At 44.1% G+C, this 22,928-nt stretch overlaps 1 protein-coding gene across 2 annotated transcripts in view; it reads right to left on the reverse strand.

Moving 5' to 3' along the window:
- Window positions 1-10,064, reverse strand: part of GABRG2 (gamma-aminobutyric acid type A receptor subunit gamma2) — a 309,240-nt gene extending 299,176 nt beyond the window's left edge. The window contains exon 1 of one of the 2 annotated variants that reach the window (XM_082256751.1): window positions 9,714-10,064. In XM_082256751.1, the coding sequence (XP_082112877.1) occupies window positions 9,714-9,832 (119 nt within the window). In that variant the 5' untranslated portion in view covers window positions 9,833-10,064. The remainder of the gene's footprint in view (window positions 1-9,713) is intronic. The other variant, XM_082256752.1, reaches the window with a different exon arrangement.
- Window positions 10,065-22,928: the final 12,864 nt, after the last annotated feature.

Consider the following 22,928-nt stretch of genomic DNA (forward strand, 5'->3'; position numbering starts at 1 on the left):
TCTTGCTGATTTTCTGTACTTTTTTCTTCAATTTTACTTGCACTGTTTGGTATTTTTTTTTAGTGTCACATTAAGTGCCGGGTCACACTTGTGCGATGCGGGAAGGCTGCGAACTTGCAGCCTGTTCCCGCATCGCAAACGCACATCTGGCAGTTCACACTGCCATATGCGATACGCTGGGGGTGTCAATGAAATGTTAACAACACCCCCAGTTTGATCGCATATCGCAGTGCGATCTGACAGTTCGCACAGGATCGGATCGCACAAGTGTGAACCACTGTGCAATCCGATCCTGATGTGGCCGTAAAAATGTCTCATGTGCGACTTTTGTGCGGGTGCAGTGCGAATTTAGCCATACAAAGTGTATGGCTGAATTCGCACTGCACATCCAATCGCATGTAATGAAGGAGCAGTGCGCTCCGATATTACATGCGATCGCCGCACACGCGGAAGTGTGAACTGGCACTAAGTGAAAATTTGAAAAAGAAAAAAAAAAACTTTAGTTAATTTGTAAATAGCTTTGCAGTGCTTTGTACCAGAATCATAATTTCAGTACCATTTTAAACTGGACAGATTATAGAATACAATTTTCATTTTATACCTATCATGACTTTTTTCTTTTAAACAAATGCTGGTCAAAAAATAAGTGTGTTTTTTTAAATTCTCTTGCATTTCAGGCATTCTTCCTTGGGCACATACTGATTAATAGGCTGCTGGCAGCAGGGCTGGACATGCCCCCCACCCACAGCTAAACACCAGAGCCCTATACACTGGGGCTAAAAGCCCAGTGTGCATGAGTCCTTAGAGAAAAAAAATATCTTTATGTGTAAATGAAGATCACTGATATTTTTTAATGAACAAAAACATGTGGATGTTCTAAGGCCTGGTTCACACTAGCCCACATTGTAAAACAGGGTTTTACCATAGGGACAGCTGACAGCGTGAGCTTCAGTAGGGAGCAGTGCAATGCACATTTTAATGTTCTCTTTTTTATTTTTTTATTTTAACTTCATTAGAAGTTTCACAAAATTAAGATGCCTTCATAAAGCAGCACGTTGACATTCAGTGCCATCCAATGCGCTGCAGAAAAATGCGTCACAGCAGTGTTGTTGTGTGAACAGGGCACGTAGAGGTGTTTTGAGTGCCTAAGTGCCCATTCACACTACCGCGACTTGTTAGGCGACTGGTCAGCCTGACAATTTGCGGTCCATGCAGTGCTACGGGAACCTTTCTAATAGGAGCGACTCAAGTCGCTCCGACTTAGAAAGTAGTTCCTGTACTACTTCGGGGCGACATCAGAGCAACTTGCATTGACATTCATTATATGAAGTCCGTGCAAGTCGCGCCAAAGTCGCGGTGCACGCGACTTCACAGGTTGCCCCCGAAGTCGTGCCGTGGTAGTGTGAACCGGCACTTAGTGGTGACCTGTGTTTAAAACAAATGCAGGTCACCACACACAATATAAACAAGCATCTTAATGTCAATAGTAATATAATACCAATTACAATGATATTATATATGACATATACCCTTGCGATGGGTGATAGTGTTAACTTTGAATACTTCTATACTCTTTGGGGCTTCTCTTTGTAACAGGTGAAATGAGTAATACATGGGTTATAATGTACGTATGTATGCACCAAAGAGGCTGGGGAACTATTGAACAGGAAAATCAAAGGCTCAGTTTCAAGGGTGACCCTACCCTTTGACAGACAGCACAAGATCTTTAAATGATCAATAGTCATGCAACCTGTACTGGAAGTAATCTTTACTCTTGGTGACCAGAGAAGCAGGTAAAAATTTCAACATTGTCACTCATATTTCATTTATTAATACAGCAGCATTTTTTTTTAGGGTATGAGCCCGCTGTACCAGGTAGTGAGCTACCTTTGAAAATTGCTTCAGGCTTTGAGACTATTCTACATTCTAAGGCAATCCTATATATTTAGAAGCTTCAATGGTACATAACCAGACAGATTCTTGACAACGTTATAAATTATTTGAATAACATAGCTGCTGCTAACATTTTCAGGAATATGTTACTATCCATTTCAGTTCTGGGAGGTTTTGACCCCTTCATGACCAGGCTATTTTTTGCTATGTGGTATTGCACTACTTTGACTGATAATTGCGCGGTCATGCAATGCTGTACCCAAACAAAATCTATATAATTATTTTCACACAAATAGAGCTTTCTTTTGGTGGCATGTGATCAACTCTCACTTTTTTTATTATATAAATGAAAAAAGACCATCGATTTTGAAAAAAAAAAACTATATTTTTTGCATTCTGCCTTAAAACTTATCCCATCATAAAAAAATAAAAACTAAAAACAAATTTCTTAATAACTTTTGGCCAAAATTAATTTTTCTACTGTATATACTGTATTTTGCTACTTTGTAAAAAGAAATCCCAATAAATGTATATTGATTGGTTAAAATGAAAAGTAAAGTGTCTATAAACTATGGGACCTGTACTGGAATTTTTATTTTATTTTTCTTTATACTAGTAATGGCAGTGATCAGCCGCTTATAGTGGGACAGCAGGCAATCTGACACTGACTGACACTTTGTGGGAACTAACTAACTGCCAATGACATCACCAATGACATTATTACAGTGCTCAGTGATAATAATGTGCACTGTCACTGTACTAATGACACTGGGCTGGAAGGGGTTAACATCTAGGGTGATCAAGGGGTTAAATATGTGCCTAACAAGTGTTAATGTGCATACTGTGTTCTGCTTTTACCGGGTATCTAGTTGTTTTAGTTTCCTGCTTAGAATAGAATGAAAAAACAATTAGATCCCTTGTCACTGAACACAGATCTATGCTGTTTACACTCACAGAGCTGTGTCCCATGAAGCTTAGAGCCAATCGTTGGGTGCCAGGGGTCAATCACTGGCTGGGAGCGGGTGATCAGCATGTGCTGTGACGAATCCCAGCCAAGTGCATGCACACCACATACCCAGAAATACATATTCACGTATATATACGCGTGATTCTGCACGGCCGGCCCGTAAATGTATGGTGCGTGGTCAGCAAATGACTATGTACCACAATAAAAGCTGCTTGGAAAAGCTGAAGACCACTGAGAAGTTATGTGGAAATTATCTTGTCTCCAGCTATACAAGTAGAAGGCTCAAGTCCCTGTTAGCATTATTATCTATTAGATAGATAGATAGATAGATAGATAGATAGATAGATAGATAGATAGATAGATAGATAGATAGATAGATAGATAGATAGATAGATAGATAGATAGATAGATAGATAGATAGATAGATAGATAGATCGATCAATAGATACAGCCAAATGTGCTGCCATGTTGGGCTTTGTTTGATCTGCAGTTTCCATGGTTCTATACATGTGATCAGCTATGACATCAGCCATTGGGTTGCTGTACAGGTAGGTTGAAGGCTAACATAAGCATACTGGCAACTTTGACAATGGTCTGTTTTTGGAAAATGGTTAAATTGATGAGTTGAGCTCTGCTTGAAAGGGCTAGTTGACCTTTATCAAAAAACTGCCTATGCAGATAAGGGACATCTGTAGATAAACACAAGTTTTGCAACTTTGACCAAAGTTAAATAATGCCCTTGCTATAGGTGTAGGCCATTTATGTACCTCATGAAGCCTGATTGGAAAACATCTAGGAAATTGCTAAGGACATTGCTGAGAAAAGCCTTGCATTACTGCTCATCTTCACCATCACATGTGAGCTCTCAAATGCTGAGCTCAGAGCTATTATGGGGAAGGAAAGTGGATGTGAGGGGGTTTGAATCAGAGAAAGAGCTAACTCCTGTGATGGTGAAAGTGAGCATTAACATCATTTTTCTCTTAGCAACATCCTTAGTAATGTTCAGGAAGTTTCCCAGTAAAGCTTTATAAAGGTCGGTAAATGGCCTACACCCAAAGTAAGGGCATTATTCAACTTTGGTCAAAGCTGCACAGTTAGTTTTTTTAGATACAGACATCACTTGACTGCATAGGCAGTTTTTTTTTTTTGTAATGGTGAACTATGCCTTCAAGTCAGGCCTCCTGATCTGCATACTTTTTTCAGGTCTGACATGGATTGAAATGCGGCCAGTTCTGCAGGGTTATGTATGGCCACTGTGGTTGAACAGAAGTCAATCTATGGATCGACTTCTGTTTTAAAGCTCCCTGTCGGTATTTTTCTGCTCGATCAGCATCACAGACGTGGAACAAAAAAAGGACTCACCTATGGCCAGCCTAAGCAAGTATTAAAGCCAGGTATTAGTATGACCGCCAGGAAACTAGCATTGTTAAAAGAAAATGTCAGCAACTGCAATCTCCTTATTCTCTCACTAAAGGTTTTCGTCTAAGTAAATAGTAGTAAATATTTTAGGCATTCTAAGGCCTAATATTTTATTAGCAATCCTGGCAGCTGACCTGTGTTTTTACCTTGTTTGCTGCTTTGTCTTCTTTCAAAGCTTTACTTTCTTCCTCGTTCACATAGGTGTACTACATCATACACCCGTGCAAGGGTTGTGTTTACCTGCATAGGGATGCACAGGAGTTTGAGCAGGCAGTCCCACACATGTCAATTGGTATGCAGAAGCTGCATGGACATAGCTGCTGCTCCCCCAATTTAACATCCATGTAGGTGCAGGTGCATGACTCCAAACTAAGTGTGTGTGTTCAGTGCCATGGACTCACAAGGATGTCAAATATGGAGCGGCGGCTGTATTTTTGCAGCCAATTGACATTAATGGAAATACGTGCATGGGGATGCATGGAAGATCCGTGTATCCATGTGCAGGTAAACATGGCCCTTAGTGTATGATATAATCACTTTTGTGAACAAGGCCTCATTTAGCAGGTCTGAATATTATTGCCCCAGGTTTCCTCTTCTCGAGTGGCTCCTCTGTCTTGTGGGTTGCTGTGGAGCCACCCTTATTTGAAGGCTCCAAGAAGAGTGAACAGAAGCTTATGTTAGCAGGCTGTCTGCAATGAAATGTACAGGCAGCCAGAGAAGACTAGATGAAATATGCATGCATGTTGGGACAGGGGCGAAAATTGTGATGCTGAGCACCCTGCTCCTGCGCTCAGAACTAGGTCCTCAGGCTGCCTCTATCCTGGAACTCACACTTGGCATCCACTATGGCTAAGCTTTGCTGCCCTCTACGACCATGGTGGTCAACGAAACACTGCAATTAAAAACAAAGAAAAGGGCGCACCAGCGTAGCGCATTATCCTCAGTGGGCATTTAATAACATAAGTTTAAAATCAGCTACTCACAAACATGCGAAATAATCCAGCATATCAATTCCATAGATCAACATCCTTGTTAAAGGTCCTTGTTAAAGAGGCTCTGAGGAAGAGGCACGGCCTCGAAACGCGTCAGCCCTTCGTCTTCACGAGACATTGGACCTTTAACAAGGATGTTGCTCTATGGAATTGATATGCTGGGTTATTTTGCATGTTTGTGAGTAGCTGATTTTAAATTTATGTTATTAAAAGCCTGCTGAGGATAATGCGCTAGGCTGGTGCGCCCTTTTCTTTGTTTTTATTTGCATGGTGGGACAGGAGGGTAGTCCCAGTGAGGGCATGTAGGGCACTTTCTGTGGAGCTTTGAATGCAGTCTCCCCAACCCAGAAGTTCAGGGAAGTGGTGCAGAGCATGCTGCAGGCTACAGTGGGAAACCATTGTGTTTGTATTTCTTACCTTTTCCTAAAGAAAACATTTAGTGTTATCTGCTAAGCTACAGGACAGAGAGACAAATGCTGATGTGGTGAAGTTATCATCTACCTCCCTCCCCTAGGATTATCAGTGATATGAATCAGCTTGTTCTGGATGTGACAGTTGGGGTAGCTTGAGTTTCATATCCATTCAACTAACAATCAGACTTTCATAGCTTGGCCTTCAGCCAACTACATCTTTATTAGATTTGTCCATAAAACTTTGCAGCCTAATCTGAAAGATCTTATCAATCTGCGCTGAAAGTTAAAGTGGAATTTCAAGCTGGATCTAACTAAGCTTAAAACTGCTCCCACACACCCCTTCTAACACCAATACTTCCAACTACCCTGTAGAAGGAAGATGCATGTACTTACCTATTCTCAAGGTGCTCTGGTCCAGTCACATGATCTCCCCAGGGGCCGGCTTTAGTGGAAAGGAGGATGAAATGCTTGGGCGCTGACATCACCCATAGGCTTACTATGACACATCCATTGTCTGTTGTCCCTCCTCTACCCTGAAGATGGCCGCTATGAGCCAATAATGTGACTGGACTGGAGAGCCCCAAGATTAGGTAAGTACTGTATAGGCATTTTCCTTCTACAAGGTAGATTGTATAGGTGTTAAAAGGGGGTGGAAGTAGTTTTAAGCTTAGTTAGCTGTAGCCCAGAATTCCACTTTATAATGTATGTATAGCTATACATACATTATAAATAAAACTTTATTTTTTGTTTTGTTTTGGATAAGATAAGAAGGGGGTAAAACACCTTTCAAGTTATTTTTTGCTCTCTGTATTCTGTTGGGGAGATTAGCCTTCTCTTAACCCTCGGTTCACACTATAACGATGACAGACATTGCATGTGATTCGGAACGCACTGCTCTGAAAATCACATGCGATGTCCATGCAAAGCAAATTCAGCCATACAGATTGTATGTCTGAATTTGCATTTGATTCGGACTGAACATGCACAGGACCCTTTTTTGGGTCCACAGCAGAATCAGATTGCATGGTGGTTCACAGCAATGCAATCCGATTCATGTCCAAACAGTCAGTTCGCACTGTGATATGCGAACCAATATGGGGGTGTCGGATTCGGACTGAACACGCACAAGATCCTTTTTTGGATCCACTTTTAGAATCGGATGGCATGGTGATAAACACCAATGCAATCCGATTTATGTCCGAACTGTCAGTTCGCACTGCGATATGCGAACTGATCTGGGCGTATCGTTAACTTTGTATGGACACCCCCAGCAATTTGCATATGGCAGTGTTCCCGCATCGCCTAAGGCTCGGTTCACACATATGCGAATCCACTGCGGGTTCATGCATCGCATTCAAATCTCAGGCAGTTCACACTGCCATATCCGAATCACTGGTGGTGTCAATACAAAGTTAACAACACCCCCAGATCAGTTCGCATATCGCAGTGCGAACTGACAGTTCGGACATGAATCGGATTGCATTGGTGTTTACCATCATGCGATCCGATTCTAAAAGTGGATCCAAAAAAGGGTCCTGTGCGTGTTCAGTCCAAATCAGATGCGAAGTCAGCCATACAATCTGTATGGCTGAATTTGCATCGCAAAGACATGGCATGTGATTTTCAGAGCAGTGCGCTCCGAATCACATGCTATGTCTGTCATCGCTATAGTGTGAACAGGAGCTTACTCTCCTGGAGATGCAACAGGAAGTAAGAGGAACTTGCTACAAAGTAATACAAATAAACTTTTATAGAAAGTTGTCACTATAACTATAAGCGTCGGTTCACACTACGGAGATCCGACTTAGGGGGCGACCTATGAAGTCGCGTGCACTGCGACTTCGGCATTACTTGCACGGACTTCATAAAATTAATGTCTATGCAAGTCGCTCCAGGTCGCCCCGAAGTAGTACAGGACCCTTTTTCTAAGTCGGAGCGACTTGTGTTGCTCCTATTAGAACCGGTCCTGTACTACACTATGGGACGCGACGGTGCGTGACTTGTCAGGCTGACCAAGTCGCCTGGCAAGTCGTACCAGTGTGAATGGTAGATTTTGTTTTAAATCTTGTTCTTGTGACAACTGTACACACGTATTCTAATTATCAGGGACACATACAGCACTGAAACATTAGATGAGTGTAAACGTTCCCTACTTTATACAAAGCTAGAAAGAAAAGTTTTGGCTGTGCATGCAGTTTTCACTGTTAGCCATTAGTGATATGACAATCTACTGTACAATGGCTGCAATCATGAACAATAGGTAGTGTTCAATATAAGTTTATATAATTACATATATTTTATATATATATATATATATATATATATATATATATATATATATATATATACATATACATATATTTATTTATTTATTTTTTAAAGTAAGCCTTTACAAAAAGCTATTATGATTATAAACATTCCTTAGATTTTTAAAGCCCCCAGCTGTCTATAAACCATACATCTGTCTTCCTCGTATGCTAATAAAATGCATATCCTGCATAACCTGCATTAATATATCTCATTTCAGTGCACTTTACTGCCTATGTTTACACAGGCTGATCCCAAGCTGATTACTGAATGAGTTCAGATTGTAGGTTGTGAAGAGTAGGCATGCCTTAATTTGAAATTCCACAAAATATAAACGCATTAAATACCCCATTCTTGTAGGCTGTATGCAAAGCTTGACAAATATGCTGTCTAGATTAGAACAAAGTATGTGCTACAACCCCCACACAGTACATTCCCATTTAAAGAGTGCTAAATATGAATAATAATAGAAAAAAAGAAAAGAAAACACAACAGCAGTGTTAACGAAGCAAGTTCTTGTTCAGGTTGAAAAAAAAAAAAAATTGCATTGAAACAACATTTCCTAGTACAGGGCTGATCAACCATGACTTTTCATTATCTGTCCTGTATGGCAAAGGATAATTGTGATCAAAACCCTGCGCACAGACATAACGACATCACCACTGGATAGCCACTGGAAATGGTGTTATAATTTCCATAATAGAGCATTTCAACATGGCAGCTTGGTGCTCTTCTCTACTACACGATGATGTGACCCAACAGCCTACTTCTTCAGCGTAGGCTATTTTAAAATGAAAGGAATGTGCATGGCAGCGTTAATTAACACATTAAGAGGAAGGAGATTAAAAAAAAAAAAAAAAGCAGCATGCCAAATCAGCATATTAATGACCTGGCAACATAATGCAGCCACACATCCTGCCTACCTAAGTAATAGTGTTCACTGCTTCAGCAGGATTCCTAGCCACTGCAGCTAGCCAGAGGAAAAAGGTGTGTGTATGTGTGTATATATATAGGACAGATTTAAAGGAATAAAAAGCAAAGCCTTTCAAAGCTCCCTGCCTAATCAAACATCTGTTAAACAAGCAAAATGAAGCATTTCCATTGTGTTTAATGAGCTGCTGGACCGACACAGTCCCCCCTTATCTAGCTAAGGTAAGGACCAGGAGCTGTCCATTGTGATGAGGAGCTGTCCATGGTGCTGAGCTGCTGTCCATTGTGATGAGCTGCTGTCCATGGTGCTGAAACGTTCCTATGCTTTGTGTCATAGACCAGGGACACTCATCACCCCCCCATCATCATCATCATCACCATCATCATCTCTGCCTGGATGCAAAGAATCAAAGTGCACAATTTGCAATGACATCTCTCTGCACAGCCATGTTTTATATAGAAAAAAAAAAAATAATAAAATAAAAGCACCCTGGACCAAATCAAGGCATCAAGATCTTTCCATTTGCAGATGTGTGTACGTGTCTTGCCTTTAATTATTTATTTATAGGGTAAACGTCCATTAAAGGTGCCTTACTATAACACATGGCATTAATTCAGCATTTGTTGCAATATATAAAAATTTTATATATATATATATATATATATATATATATATATATATATATATATATATATATATATATATATATTATATATATCACATAGCTGTGCAGATAGCCCCGCTCAGATCCAACATGCAAACAGTAATTAAAGATAACAGATCGCTCTTACCATTGGATGACAGAATGCAGCAGGAATATCCACACGATCATTTTGTGATGAAAAAAGCTTAGCCCGAAGATGGCATTGTTTGGAACATTTGGCTTCTTTGGTGAACACATCTCTGCCATTTCTCCCCCCCTCAATCTCGTGTCTTTGTTGCGAATGGAATAGTCCCGTCGTGCCCCCCACCCCCTACCAGGTACATTGACTGCAATGATACATTCCGCCAGGCTGGGAGAATTAATATTTCAGAAATGAGATCCGCTTTAGCCCGTCTTGTGTCAGCAGATTTCCCCCCCCCCGGCCCCCCAGCAGCGCTCCGCAGCTCATGCACCCGCACCACTTGTGTAAAGGGGGGTGGGGGGGAAGTGAGGAGCCAAAGGGGAGAGAGAGAGGAGCCGCACACACACACACACATATACACAGCAAAGCTGTCAGGGAGAGAGTGTCTCAGACTGAATGCAGATTAACTACGAGGTCAAAGTGGAATTTCTGCACGCTGCTGCAGCACTAAAGATTAACACATGCGTGATGGCTTCTCACATGATTCCTAACCTTTGTGTATACGTGTATCTCAGGACATTTATCTTCCCCTAAAATGTGTGATTGGTAATGTATATGCTGGCTCCTCCTCACATACCCAAACATGTGTAAACCACAATAGTGCATTGCTAGGATTTACTCCTAAATGCCACTGCAGATTGATGAAGGCAGACTTCTCTACTACACTATACAATTTTCTTTAGATTTTTTTACTTTACACTTACCAAAAACCATATAATATAAGGTCAGACATAAACTTTCAATTTGTATGCAATCAGACAGTCCCCTGCACTGCATAGTTGAAGGTAAATCTAATGGAAATCTACCAACAAAAGTTGTATAGTGTGTATCCAGCGTATGCACAATTTTCTACACGCTTTCCTCCTGGCAGCAGAAAAGCAGCTTTATTTTTTGGTTTTGGAAATGCCTTTAGGTGTTTCGCTCGTGTTTTTTTTTTTTTTTAGTTGAAATGAAAAAAAAAAAATGCTTAAAGAGGAAGTAAACCCTCCTCTGCAAGTTGTACCTATAGATAAGCCTATGATAAGGCTTACCTATAGGTACTGTAAATATCTCCTAAACATGTACCGTTTAGGAGATATTTACCTTACATGCAGCCAGTGACGTCACTGGTGCATGCGCTCTGAAGGAACGGCTGCTGGTGCCGTTCCTTCAGAGCCCATGCCGTGACCGTCGGCTCCCGCGGGAGTGACGTCACCGCGGCTCCGGCCAATCAGATGGCCGGATGCCGTGATCCCGGAAGACGGGCGACTAAATATGTCGCCCGTCATAGAGGTAAGCGGGCGGCATGGCGGGGCTCGTTCCAAGGTAAGTATTTCATAATGAGCTAGTATGCGATGCATACTAGCTCATTATGTGTTTCTCTTTCAGGGTGAAAAAAAAAATTGGGTTTACAACCTCTTTAAGTGCTAGCATTTAGGCACATCTGGAGTTTTTTTTATGCTCAAAAGCGCCTCTCCTGAACGCGATTTTTGTGTGTTTTTTTTTTTGTTTGCCTCTAATTTCCTGTAAACATCTATAGCAGTGGTTCTCAACCAGGGTTCCGTGGAACTCTAGGGTTCCTCCAGAGGTTGCTACGGGTTCCTTGAGCAATAGGCAATTTCTGCCTTGTAGATAAGTTCCCCTGGAACCATTGATCTTTTAGCTATCTGGAAGAAAGTAATTCTTCCCAAGAATCCCAATGTCCACAAGTGTAAGGAGCATTCATCTCACTGACCATCACACTAATGTAGTGGCGGCTGGTGAATAAAAATTTTGGGGGGAGGGGCAAACCCCCCCCCCCCCCCCCGCGGGACGGCTCACCGGCAATCAAATCTACCACCCCCTCCTGGGACAGACGGCTGGCTGCCCAGCCGAACAGCCAGCACCCTAACCTGCTCCTTCCCCGAGCGTCTGTGAGTCTCCCCCCGGCCGTATGACTCCTCCCTCTTCCCGGCCAATGGCCAGTAAAATCGCTTCTCTTTTTAACTAATCAGGAAAGTGGTCTCATGACCCACTTCCTGTTAGGCTGGGAGGAAATATTGAATTAATTATTCTCTATTGTTATACAACTGGGTGGGCTCAGGGCGCAGTGCTCTGCGCCCCGAGCCCACCCTTTTTTGAAGCCTATTAGAGTCTCTGGCTCTAATCACGTGCTTCAAAAAAAAAATCCCCTATTGGAATCCATGAGTCCGGCGCCCTGCATGTAGATTAGGGGGCCGGATGCATGGATGGGGGGGGCAAAAAACGGCCTGGTCATTAAGGGGGTGAAACCTTCCGAAGGCTGAAGTGGTTAATTATGGAGCTAAATATCTGTTTGCATTAATCTAGTGGAGAAGGGAGACACCTTTGTGCTATGAATCATCTGGGAAGGGTTGCACTGTGAGCCAGGAGGAAAGGTAGCTAAGGGAGAGGTGAAATGATGAGAGGACAGGGAGTACTATAGGACTACTGGGAAGAATTATACTGTAAGGGGCATGGTGCAGTGGCCAGAAATGTTCTGGGAGTGGTGAAGTAACAGTAAATGTGTGGGGGAGAGGGAGGGAGGGGGTTCCTGGGGAATGAAATTCTATGAGTGGGGAAGGTGGCCAGACAGAGAGGCATTGTGAGTGGGGGAAGGATGTGATGTGAGTGGGAGATGATGGACACATACAAGATGAGCAGAGGATCAGAGACGCAGGAAGGGATGTAGTAGGTAAGATGAAGTGAAGTGATGCGTTGTTGGGGAAAAGTGGTCGTAGAGGGATACGTTATGAGGTGGGGGTGGGATTTAAATGTGTGATGGATTGGGCGAATGAGAGCGATTTTCGCTGAATGTAGGGGCTGGATGGGAAAAAGTTGCTTTAAACTTGGGGGATGGGAGCAAGGGAGTAGTGATGGGCCGAACACCCTTTGGTTCAGTTTGCACCAGAACTCCCGAACATTGAAAAGTCTTATTAAAATTTATGGGACACGAGTCGACCTTGAAAAATCAAAAGTCCCCATTTCGAAGGCTTATATGCAATTATTTGGACATAAAAAGGGTATGGGGGCCTGGGTACTGCCATGGGGGACATGTATCAATGCATATAAAAAATATACATATACAAAATAAAAATAAAAAATTCCTTTAAAAATAGTGCCTATGGGGTCCTTTTATTCTGCCTGTAAAGTGGCACGTCTGTACAGTTAATAGAATCTGCTGCAGCAAAACTGTCATATATAAAAAATAAAAAAATTTAAACTTATTCTCCCAGCTGCAAGCATTCTTGAAATTAAAAAAAAAATTGGTGCAATACAAAATTGAAAAAAAAAAATGTATAGCAGACTACCAGACCCTTATAGATTATTTAAAAAAAAAGGTGTGCCCCCCCCCCCCCCAATTCCATACCAGACCCTTTTCCAAGCATGCAGCTTGGCAGGCCAGGAAAGGAGGGGACGGACAAGCACCCCGCCCAAGGGCCTCTTTGGGTTGTGGGGGTCTGCAAGTAGGGGGCTTATTGGAATCTGGAAGCCCCCTCTAACAAGGGGGCCCCCAGATTCTGCCCCCCAATGTAAATTAATATGGGGTACATTGTACCCCTACTCATTCACCAAAAAAGTGTCAAAAAGAAATAAAATCACACACACACACAGTTTTTGACAACTCCTTAAAAAACAAAAAAAAAACAAAAAACAAACAAAAAAAACAATGTCCTCTGATGTAGATCCATCATCAATCACTATGCCTGCTTCACCGCTGGACCCGAAAAAAAAAAAAAAAAAAAAGCTCCATCTACAACAAAGAATGCTGCTGTCTGCCTGCTCTGCCATGTGACAGTTCTGAACTAGGTAAGGAACAAGCCCACCTGGCGACTTCACCTGGTGGCACTGCCCCCTTGTGATGTCACCGACCCAGCAAGATGCTGATAAGCCCTCTGCTAGCAGCCCCCAACTACCAACGCTCAAGGTTGTGGGGAAGAGGCCCTTGTCCCCATCAACATGGGGACACAGTGCTTTGGTGTAAGGGGACAGAACCAAATTCTAAAACATAATTTTAAAGTCACATTTGTGTTGAATCGTGCAAGTTTTAAAAATGATATTGCATGTCAAATAATTTTCACTCTATATTGTAATCAAAATATAGTTTTATGGTTAGTCAGATTGAAAAAAGACACTAGTCCATCTAGTTCAACCAATAAAAAAAGGAAACACAAAAAACAAAAAACCTCCATATATGCAGCCATGGCCATGGCCTCAGTTTTTATGATGGCAAATTGCATATGCTCCAGAATGTTATGAAGAGTGATCAGATGAATTGCAATTAATTGCGGGATTGGGGCACCACCAGTGCAGAGCTTGCTCAGGAATGGCAGCAGGCAGGTGTGAATGCATCAGCATGCACAGTGAGGCAAAGACTTTTGGAGGATGGCCTGGTGTCAAGAAGGGCAGCAAAAAAGCCACTTCGCTCCAGGAAAAACATTAGGAACAGACTGATATTCTGCAGGGATTGGACTGCGGAGGACTGGGGTAAAGTCATTGGGGTGCGTTGGGGGCACAGGGGGGCCGCCCCCCATCCATGCGTCCGGCCCCCTAATCTGCATGCGGGGCGCCGGGCGCATGGAGCTCAATGGGGCTTTTTTTGTCACCTGATTAGAGCCAGAGGCTCTAATAGGCTTCAGCAAAGGGTGGACCCGGGGCGCAGAGCAGTGCACCCCGAGCCCACCCATTGTGTGACAATAGCGAATGAAAATTTGCTATTGTCACACGGATCCTCCTCCTGGCCAATCAGGAAGCGGGTCCTCCCGCCAGGCTGAGGTAAGTGCACTGGTCTAGTGGGGGGGGGGGGGAGGGGGCACACTTATGCTGGTCACTCTGCATTGAAAGGGGGCACGATGATCTCTCTGCATTGAAAGGGGGCACGCTGGTATCTCTACATCGAAAGGGGGCACGCTGGTGATTCTGCATTGAAAGGGGGCATGCTGGTGATTCTGCATTGAAAGGGGGCAGGCTGGTATCTCTGCATTGAAAGGGAGCACGCTGGTGATTCTGCATTGAAATGGGGCATGCTGGTGATTCTGCATTGAAAGGGGGCACGCTGGTATCTTTGCATTGAAAGGGGGCACGCTGGTATCTCTGCATTGAAAGGGGGCACGCTGGCATCTCTGCATATAAAGGGGGCACGCTGGTAATTCTGCATTGAAAGGGGGCACGCTGGTGATTCTGCATTGAAAGGGAGCACGCTGGTCTCTGTGCATTGAAAGAGGGCATGCTGGCATCTCTGCATTGAAAGGGGGCACGCTGGCATCTCTGCATTGAAAGGGGGCACGGCAATCTCTGCATTGAAAGGGGGCATGCTGGTATCTCTGCATATAAAGGGGGCACGCTGGCATCTCTGCATATAAAGGGGGCACGCTGGTGATTCTGCATTGAAAGGGGGCACGCTGGTGATTCTGCATTGAAAGGGAGCACGCTGGTCTCTGTGCATTGAAAGAGGGCATGCTGGCATCTCTGCATTGAAAGGGGGCACGCTGGCATCTCTGCATTGAAAGGGGGCACGACAATCTCTGCATTGAAAGGGGGCATGCTGGCATCTCTGCATTGAAAGGGGGCATGATGATCTCTGTGCATTGAAAGGGGGCACGCTGGTCTCTGTGCATTGAAAGGGGGCACGCTGGTCACTGTGCATTGAAAGGGGGCACGCTATACCTTATTTACTAAAGGCCCCTTTCACACTTTTGTGACCTCAAAGTCACGCAACTTTTTTACAGCGTTTTTTGCCGCAAAGCAATGCCTATTACATTTTTCTGTTTGCGCCCCCCCTCCCAGAAAGTTTGAGCACCAGCCACCACTGCATTGGCGCATTCAGAAAAAACCTTCTCCAGGGAAGAAAAGGTGAGCACTACCATCAGTCCTGTGCAATGCCATTCATAAAGCAGCCTGAGATCATTGATGTATTTATGATGGCAAATTGCATATGCTCCAGAATGTTATGAAGAGTGATCAGATGAATTGCAATTAATTGCGGGATTGGGGCACCACCAGTGCAGAGCTTGCTCAGGAATGGCAGCAGGCAGGTGTGAATGCATCAGCATGCACAGTGAGGCAAAGACTTTTGGAGGATGGCCTGGTGTCAAGAAGGGCAGCAAAAAAGCCACTTCGCTCCAGGAAAAACATTAGGAACAGACTGATATTCTGTAGGGATTGGACTGCGGAGGACTGGGGTAAAGTCATTGGGGTGCGTTGGGGGCACAGGGGGGCCGCCCCCCATCCATGCGTCCGGCCCCCTAATCTGCATGCGGGGCGCCGGGCGCATGGAGCTCAATGGGGCTTTTTTTTGTCACCTGATTAGAGCCAGAGGCTCTAATAGGCTTCAGCAAAGGGTGGACCCGGGGCGCAGAGCAGTGCACCCCGAGCCCACCCATTGTGTGACAATAGCGAATGAAAATTTGCTATTGTCACACGGATCCTCCTCCTGGCCAATCAGGAAGCGGGTCCTCCCGCCAGGCTGAGGTAAGTGCACTTGTCTAGTGGGGGGGGGGAGGGGGCACACTTATGCTGGTCACTCTGCATTGAAAGGGGGCACGATGATCTCTCTGCATTGAAAGGGGGCACGCTGGTATCTCTACATCGAAAGGGGGCACGCTGGTGATTCTGCATTGAAAGGGGGCATGCTGGTGATTCTGCATTGAAAGGGGGCAGGCTGGTATCTCTGCATTGAAAGGGAGCACGCTGGTGATTCTGCATTGAAATGGGGCATGCTGGTGATTCTGCATTGAAAGGGGGCACGCTGGTATCTTTGCATTGAAAGGGGGCACGCTGGTATCTCTGCATTGAAAGGGGGCACGCTGGCATCTCTGCATATAAAGGGGGCACGCTGGTAATTCTGCATTGAAAGGGGGCACGCTGGTGATTCTGCATTGAAAGGGAGCACGCTGGTCTCTGTGCATTGAAAGAGGGCATGCTGGCATCTCTGCATTGAAAGGGGGCACGCTGGCATCTCTGCATTGAAAGGGGGCACGACGATCTCTGCATTGAAAGGGGGCATGCTGGTATCTCTGCATATAAAGGGGGCACGCTGGCACCTCTGCATATAAAGGGGGCACGCTGGTGATTCTGCATTGAAAGGGGGCACGCTGGTGATTCTGCATTGAAAGGGAGCACGCTGGTCTCTGTGCATTTAAAGAGGGCATGCTGGCATCTCTGCATTGAAAGGGGGCACGCTGGCATCTCTGCATTGAAAGGGGGCACGACAATCTCTGCATTGAAAGGGGGCATGCTGGCATCTCTGCATTGAAAGGGGGCATGATGATCTCTGTGCATTGAAAGGGGGCACGCTGGTCTCTGTGCATTGAAAGGGGGCACGCTGGTCACTGTGCATTGAAAGGGGGCACGCTATACCTTATTTACTAAAGGCCCCTTTCACACTTTTGTGACCTCAAAGTCACGCAACTTTTTTACAGCGTTTTTTGCCGCAAAGCAATGCCTATTACATTTTTCTGTTTGCGCCCCCCCTCCCAGAAAGTTTGAGCACCAGCCACCACTGCATTGGCGCATTCAGAAAAAACCTTCTCCAGGGAAGAAAAGGTGAGCACTACCATCAGTCCTGTGCAATGCCATTCATAAAGCAGCCTGAGATCATTGATGTATGGGGTTGTTTTACAGCAAGGGAGTGGGCTCACTCACAATTTTGCCTAAGAACACAGCCATGAAAAAAAAATGGTACAAAAACATCCTCCGTGAGCAACTTCTCCCAACCATTCAAGAACAGTTTGGTGGTGAACAATGCCTTTTCAAGCATGATGGAGCACCTTGCCATAAGGCAAAGTGATAACTAAATGGCTTGGGGAAAAAAAGATCGAAATGTTGGGTCTATGGTCAGGAAACTCCCCAGACCTTAATCCCATTGAGAACCTGTGGTCAATTCTCAAAAGGTGGGCGAATAACAAAACCCCCACACATTCTGATAAACTCCGAACATTCATTATGCAAGAATGGGCTGCCATCAGTCAGAATGTGGCCCAGAAGTTGATTGACAGCATGCTAGAGCGAATTGCAGAGGTCTTGAAAAAGAAGGGTCAACACTGCAAATATTGACTCTTTGCATAAACCTAATATAATTGTCAATAAAAGCCTTTGACACTTATGAAATACTTGTAATTATACTTCAGTATACCATAGTGACATCTGACAAAAAGATCCAAAAACACTAAAGCAGCAGAGTTTGTGAAAATGAATATTAGTTACATAGTTTGTGAGGTTGAAAAAAGACACTCAGTCCATCCAGTTCAACCTATGATGTGTATGTGTGTGTGTGTGTGTGTGTATGTATTTATGTCAATAGTACATCATGTACACCTGTATGTTATTGTCATTAAGGTACCCATCTAATAGTTTTTTGAAACTATTGATGCTCCTTCCACTGCTTGTGGAAGAGAATTCCACATCCTTACTTTACTGCTCTGACAGTAAAGAACCCTCTACGCAGTTTAAGGTTAAACAGATTCTCTTCCAATTTTAGTAAGTGGCCACATGTCTTTTTAAATTCCCTTTCACTGAAAAATGTTTTCCCCATGCCAGGGTTGCCAGTTCAGTATTTGTACATTGATATCTTATCCCCTCTCAAGCGTCTCCTCTACAGAGAGAATCAGTTCAATGCTTGTCGTTTCCCTATAGGTGGGGTCCTCCTGTCCCTTTATTAGCTTTGTTGCCATGCTCTGGACTCTCTTCAGTTCCAGCACACCCTTCCTGAGGACTGGTGCCCAGAACTGGATGGCATACTCAAAACGCAACTGGCCAGATTTTGTCATTCCCAAAACTTTTGTCCATGGCTGTACTATCCTATACTCACAGATGGCTTAGATATAACAGAGCTCAGCTCTTTGAGGATCCTTGGATATAAGCCATCTGGCCCAGGTGCTTTATTCACCTTTGTTCTGTCTAAATGTTTGTAGACCATGTAAATTTTGAGCCATTGGGAATCATTTAGGGCTATGTCAATACCATCCTCTTATCTGAAGGTGTCATTTTATGCCATTATAATTTGTTGAATTGTGCTACATTACTATACTGTTTTTACAAACTGACATTGTCTTGTTTCAGAATAAGTGTATCCTGCCAAATAAAGTTTTACGAATGCAAACAATTGTAAAAGCAGTTGTGTACAAATAAAACTTTAAATTGCTGACACTACCATGCATTGTTTTTAACATTGTCATACTCTAGAACCAAGAGTGCTTCTAACCAACCCTAACCTACTTCTAATATGATTGCCAAAGTTATTCTTAGGTGAGAACAGTAGAGATGGGTCGAACACTCCTGCTTCAGTTTGCGCCAGTACTCTTGAACATCATAAAAGTTTGGACCAGAACCCCCGTTGAAGTCTATGAGACCCAAATGTAAAAAGTCAAAAGTCCCCATTTTAAAAGCTTATATGCAATTTACTGGCCATGAAAAGGGTATGGGGCCTGGCTACTGCCCTGGGGGACATGTATCAATGCAATCTTTTTAAAAATGATTTTATTGATCCTTAAAGTAAACAATAAAAATGAATGATTCCTTTAGTGTCTGAGGGGTCCCCATAGTCTGCCTATGACATCGGGTTTGGTATGAATTTTAAGGGGAGCCCCATGTCAAAATTTTTTTTTACAAATGGTGTGGGATCCCCCTGAAAATCCATACCAGACCCTTATCCAAGCATGCAGCCTGGCAGGTCAGGAAAGGGGATGGGACAGCAAGCGCCCTCCCTCCTGAACCATACCAGGCCACATGCCCTCAACATGTCCCTCAAAGCACCTTGTCTCCATGTTGATGGGGACAAGGGCCTCTTCCTGACAACCCTGGGCTGTGGTTGTTGAGTTCTGCGGACAAGGGGCTTATCGGAATCTGGAAGCCCAGCCCCCCCCCCTATCTGAATGAGTAGGGGTACATTGTACCCCTACTCATTCACCAAAAAAGGTGATTTTGGCAGTTTTTTAAACATTTTTCTATTGGCTGGCAGTGTTTTTTTTTCCATTCAGCTGTCAGCGGGGAAGCCTGTTGACAGCTGATGACTCATCCGTTGTTAAGGACACTGCAGCCTCCTTCCTGGCCTGCTCCTTAAAAACCAGCTATTCGCTGTACTTTTCTTTGCCCAACTAGGGCTTATAATGCACTGTGCAGCGTGTAGTGCATTGTCGGTCGCTCAGCGGGCAAACATCTCGCCGAGCAACCAGCAAATTCAGGTGTTCGTTAAACAGGCAAACTTTTGTGAACAGGGTCGTTTAGGGCTACCCCAATAGTAATCAAGAGTGCTTTTTAAATGTCATTCTTGAGAAAAAAACTGAAAGTATATTTTAAAATCAGTTAAAACTTAGAAGGCACTTAGGACTTTGCATGCACTAAGAAGTTTAAGCAAAGAGTTTCCGCTAAGAGGAACCATTCTTTTTCACCATTTTGATGGCAGTAATGTATATGGCAGATATAGAGTTGGGAAGGCCAATGTGAACAGGGGGTGCCTAAGGTATGTATGATTTTTAGCTTAAGTTGATGTACAGGATGTGGTAGCCTGAACTTGAAGCCTGAAGGGTGAGAAAGAAATGTTAGTGAAGTGTGAAGAAGCAAAAAAAAACTAAGTGAGTTTACAGGAGGTGGAAAGGGAGAGTAAGAAAAGATCATGCTAAGAGTAAAGGTAGGTCATGCTACTTCTGCCTTTGACCCTCAGGATGTCAGACATGTGGTCTTACAGAGTGTTGGCGGCAGCTTTTTTTTTTTGTAAGAAACTTAATTGAAACAAGAACTACGATACATAGAAAAGCTGGGATAATGATGAACAACACATTTTACATTTTATAGGGTCAGAAGCCAAGCAACAACATAGAGACTCGTGACTGACCTAAGTGATATAACAGCCAGACAACAATTACCCAAGGTCAAAAATAAACGCACTAGAACCCTAGTTGGATGGATCTTTGGCATACAAGAGACTCTTAGAACATGGGATGAGTACCAGAAAGAGAAAAGAAAGGGGACAAAACAGCGGAAGGAGAGGGGGGGGGAAAGGAAGTAGGACGAGAACACCCAAGCCAGTTATCAGAAAAGCGGTTTGCGGAGGAAGGAAGATTGAAGTCCGTATTGAGCCGATCTTTGATCATGAGACTTAAGAGGTCGTGGTGAACTTGCACTACAGAAGGGCCCACCGTGGAGATCCAGTTGGCGAGTAAAACCAAAAGAAATGCGAGGTCGTTTGCCGCGCCATATAAAACTAGAAATAGCGTGGTTAAGCAATTTAATATTGTTATGTTTGAGCAGCAGAGGGAGCGTTTGCAACAACGGGTACAGCAACCGTGCGAAGCTGACCGTTTTTACTAGATGACATCTCCCCAAGAGCGAAAGAGGCAGATCCATCCAACCATCCAACTCACGAAAGATCTTCTGAAAAAGTGGGGGATAGTTCAAAGTATAGATGGAAGACGGGAGCTTGCCTATCCTGACTCCTAAATATGTGATGTGTGAGGTGGCTATAGTGAAGGGAGAGGAGGCTGCCCAAGTGGGTCTGGATGTGGTACCCAAGGGGAGAATTTCACTTTTAGCATAATTTATCCGTAGACCAGAACAGAGTTTAAATTTGTCGAATATAGAGATAATGGTATGCATGTCAGCTGAGGGGTTTCTGTTAAATATCAAAACGTCAAACAGTGATATGCGTAGTTCTTGTGAACCGATTTGGATACCCTGGAGTGGCTCTTTTTCCAATAGGAATCTGGATAAAGGCTCTAGAGCCAGATTGAAGAGCAACGGAGACAGGGGGCAGCCCTGTCTCTTGCCCTTGAATAGGAACTCGTCGGTGAGGGACCCGGCCACCCACAGCCTGGCCGCGGGAGAGGCATACATGGCTCTGACAAACATGTGTAAAAGGTCCCGAAAAGCCAAAGGAGGCCAGAACCATAGAGAGCCAGTCAAAATTTACATTGTCAAAAGCCCTCTCCGCGTCCAGGGTGACGATAGCCAGATCCACCCCCGAGGAAATCCTGGCCTGGTCCAAAGCCAGGAGAACCTTGCGTAGGTTTGATGCCGCGATCTCCCCTTGGTAAAGCCGGACTGTGCCGGATGAATCAAGGATGGCATAATCAGGGCAAGTCAGGATTTTAGATAAGATCTTTACGTCCAAGTTCAATAGGGAAATAGGTCTGTAAGAACTGGGTTCTAGGGGGTCATTCTCTTTCTTTGCCAGCAATTTAATTATGGCTTGATTGCCCGTGGGGGGGTATGAGCCACCTGACCAAATGGCCGAGTATACCTCTAGCAAGGTAGGTCCGATTGCCTCTTGTACAGTCTTGTAAAATTCGCCAGTAAGGCCATCTGGACCAGGGGCTTTGTTGGGAGTGAGCTGTTTTATAGTGTTCCGGATCTCCACAAGGGACACTGGCGCGTTCAAAGTGTCCAATTGAGTGGGGGAAAGATTAGGGAGGGAGACATTATCTAGAAAAAAACGCGCCTGTTGAACGTCAAAAGGGTCTGGGGAATATAGGGAGGCATAGAAGTCTCTCATAGTCCTTTTCACTTCAAGGGGGGTAGAAACAGTCTTGCCCGACGGGGCACGGAGTGAGGCAATATGTGTAGGAGTGTAAGGTGCCCCATACAACCTCACCAATAATTTACTGGCCTTGTTCCCAAATTTATGTAGTGTGGCAGAGAAGCGTGCCCTCTTAATATTTTCCAACTTATCTGCCCAAGTGTCAAAGGCCTGCTTGGCTAGGGTCCATTCATGTCGGTTTGCGGGAGAGTCTGCGGACAATAACAGTCGTTGAGCCAGGCGGAGACGATCACTGGCCTGGTGGTAGGTTTTAGATGCGTTTTTTCTATAAGCCGAAGCGTATGATATAATTTTGCCGCGCAAAAAGGCTTTGCCTGCCTCCCAGAACAAATTGGGCTGTGAAGCATGCAAAACATTCACCTCTGAGTACTCTTCCCATGCCCTAGGCAAATAGGCCTGAAAGTCCAAATTGTTGTGTAAGTACCCCGGGAATCTCCACAGACTAGAATCCGCTCGTTTGTCAGGGGGATCTAAGGCTAGGGAGACAGGGGCATGATCGGAAATAACAATCTCATGGATCTTTGGGTCCTCAATTCTATGTAAGACATTGGCCGAGGCAAAGAAATAATCTATCCTAGTGAACACATTATGTGGGTGAGAATACAAAGTAAATTCCCTGTCGGTGGGGTGATGTAGTCACCATACGTCGGTGA

Source organism: Pelophylax lessonae (assembly GCF_965119305.1).
Source record: "Pelophylax lessonae genome assembly, chromosome: 4".
Taxonomy (NCBI): domain Eukaryota; kingdom Metazoa; phylum Chordata; class Amphibia; order Anura; family Ranidae; genus Pelophylax; species Pelophylax lessonae.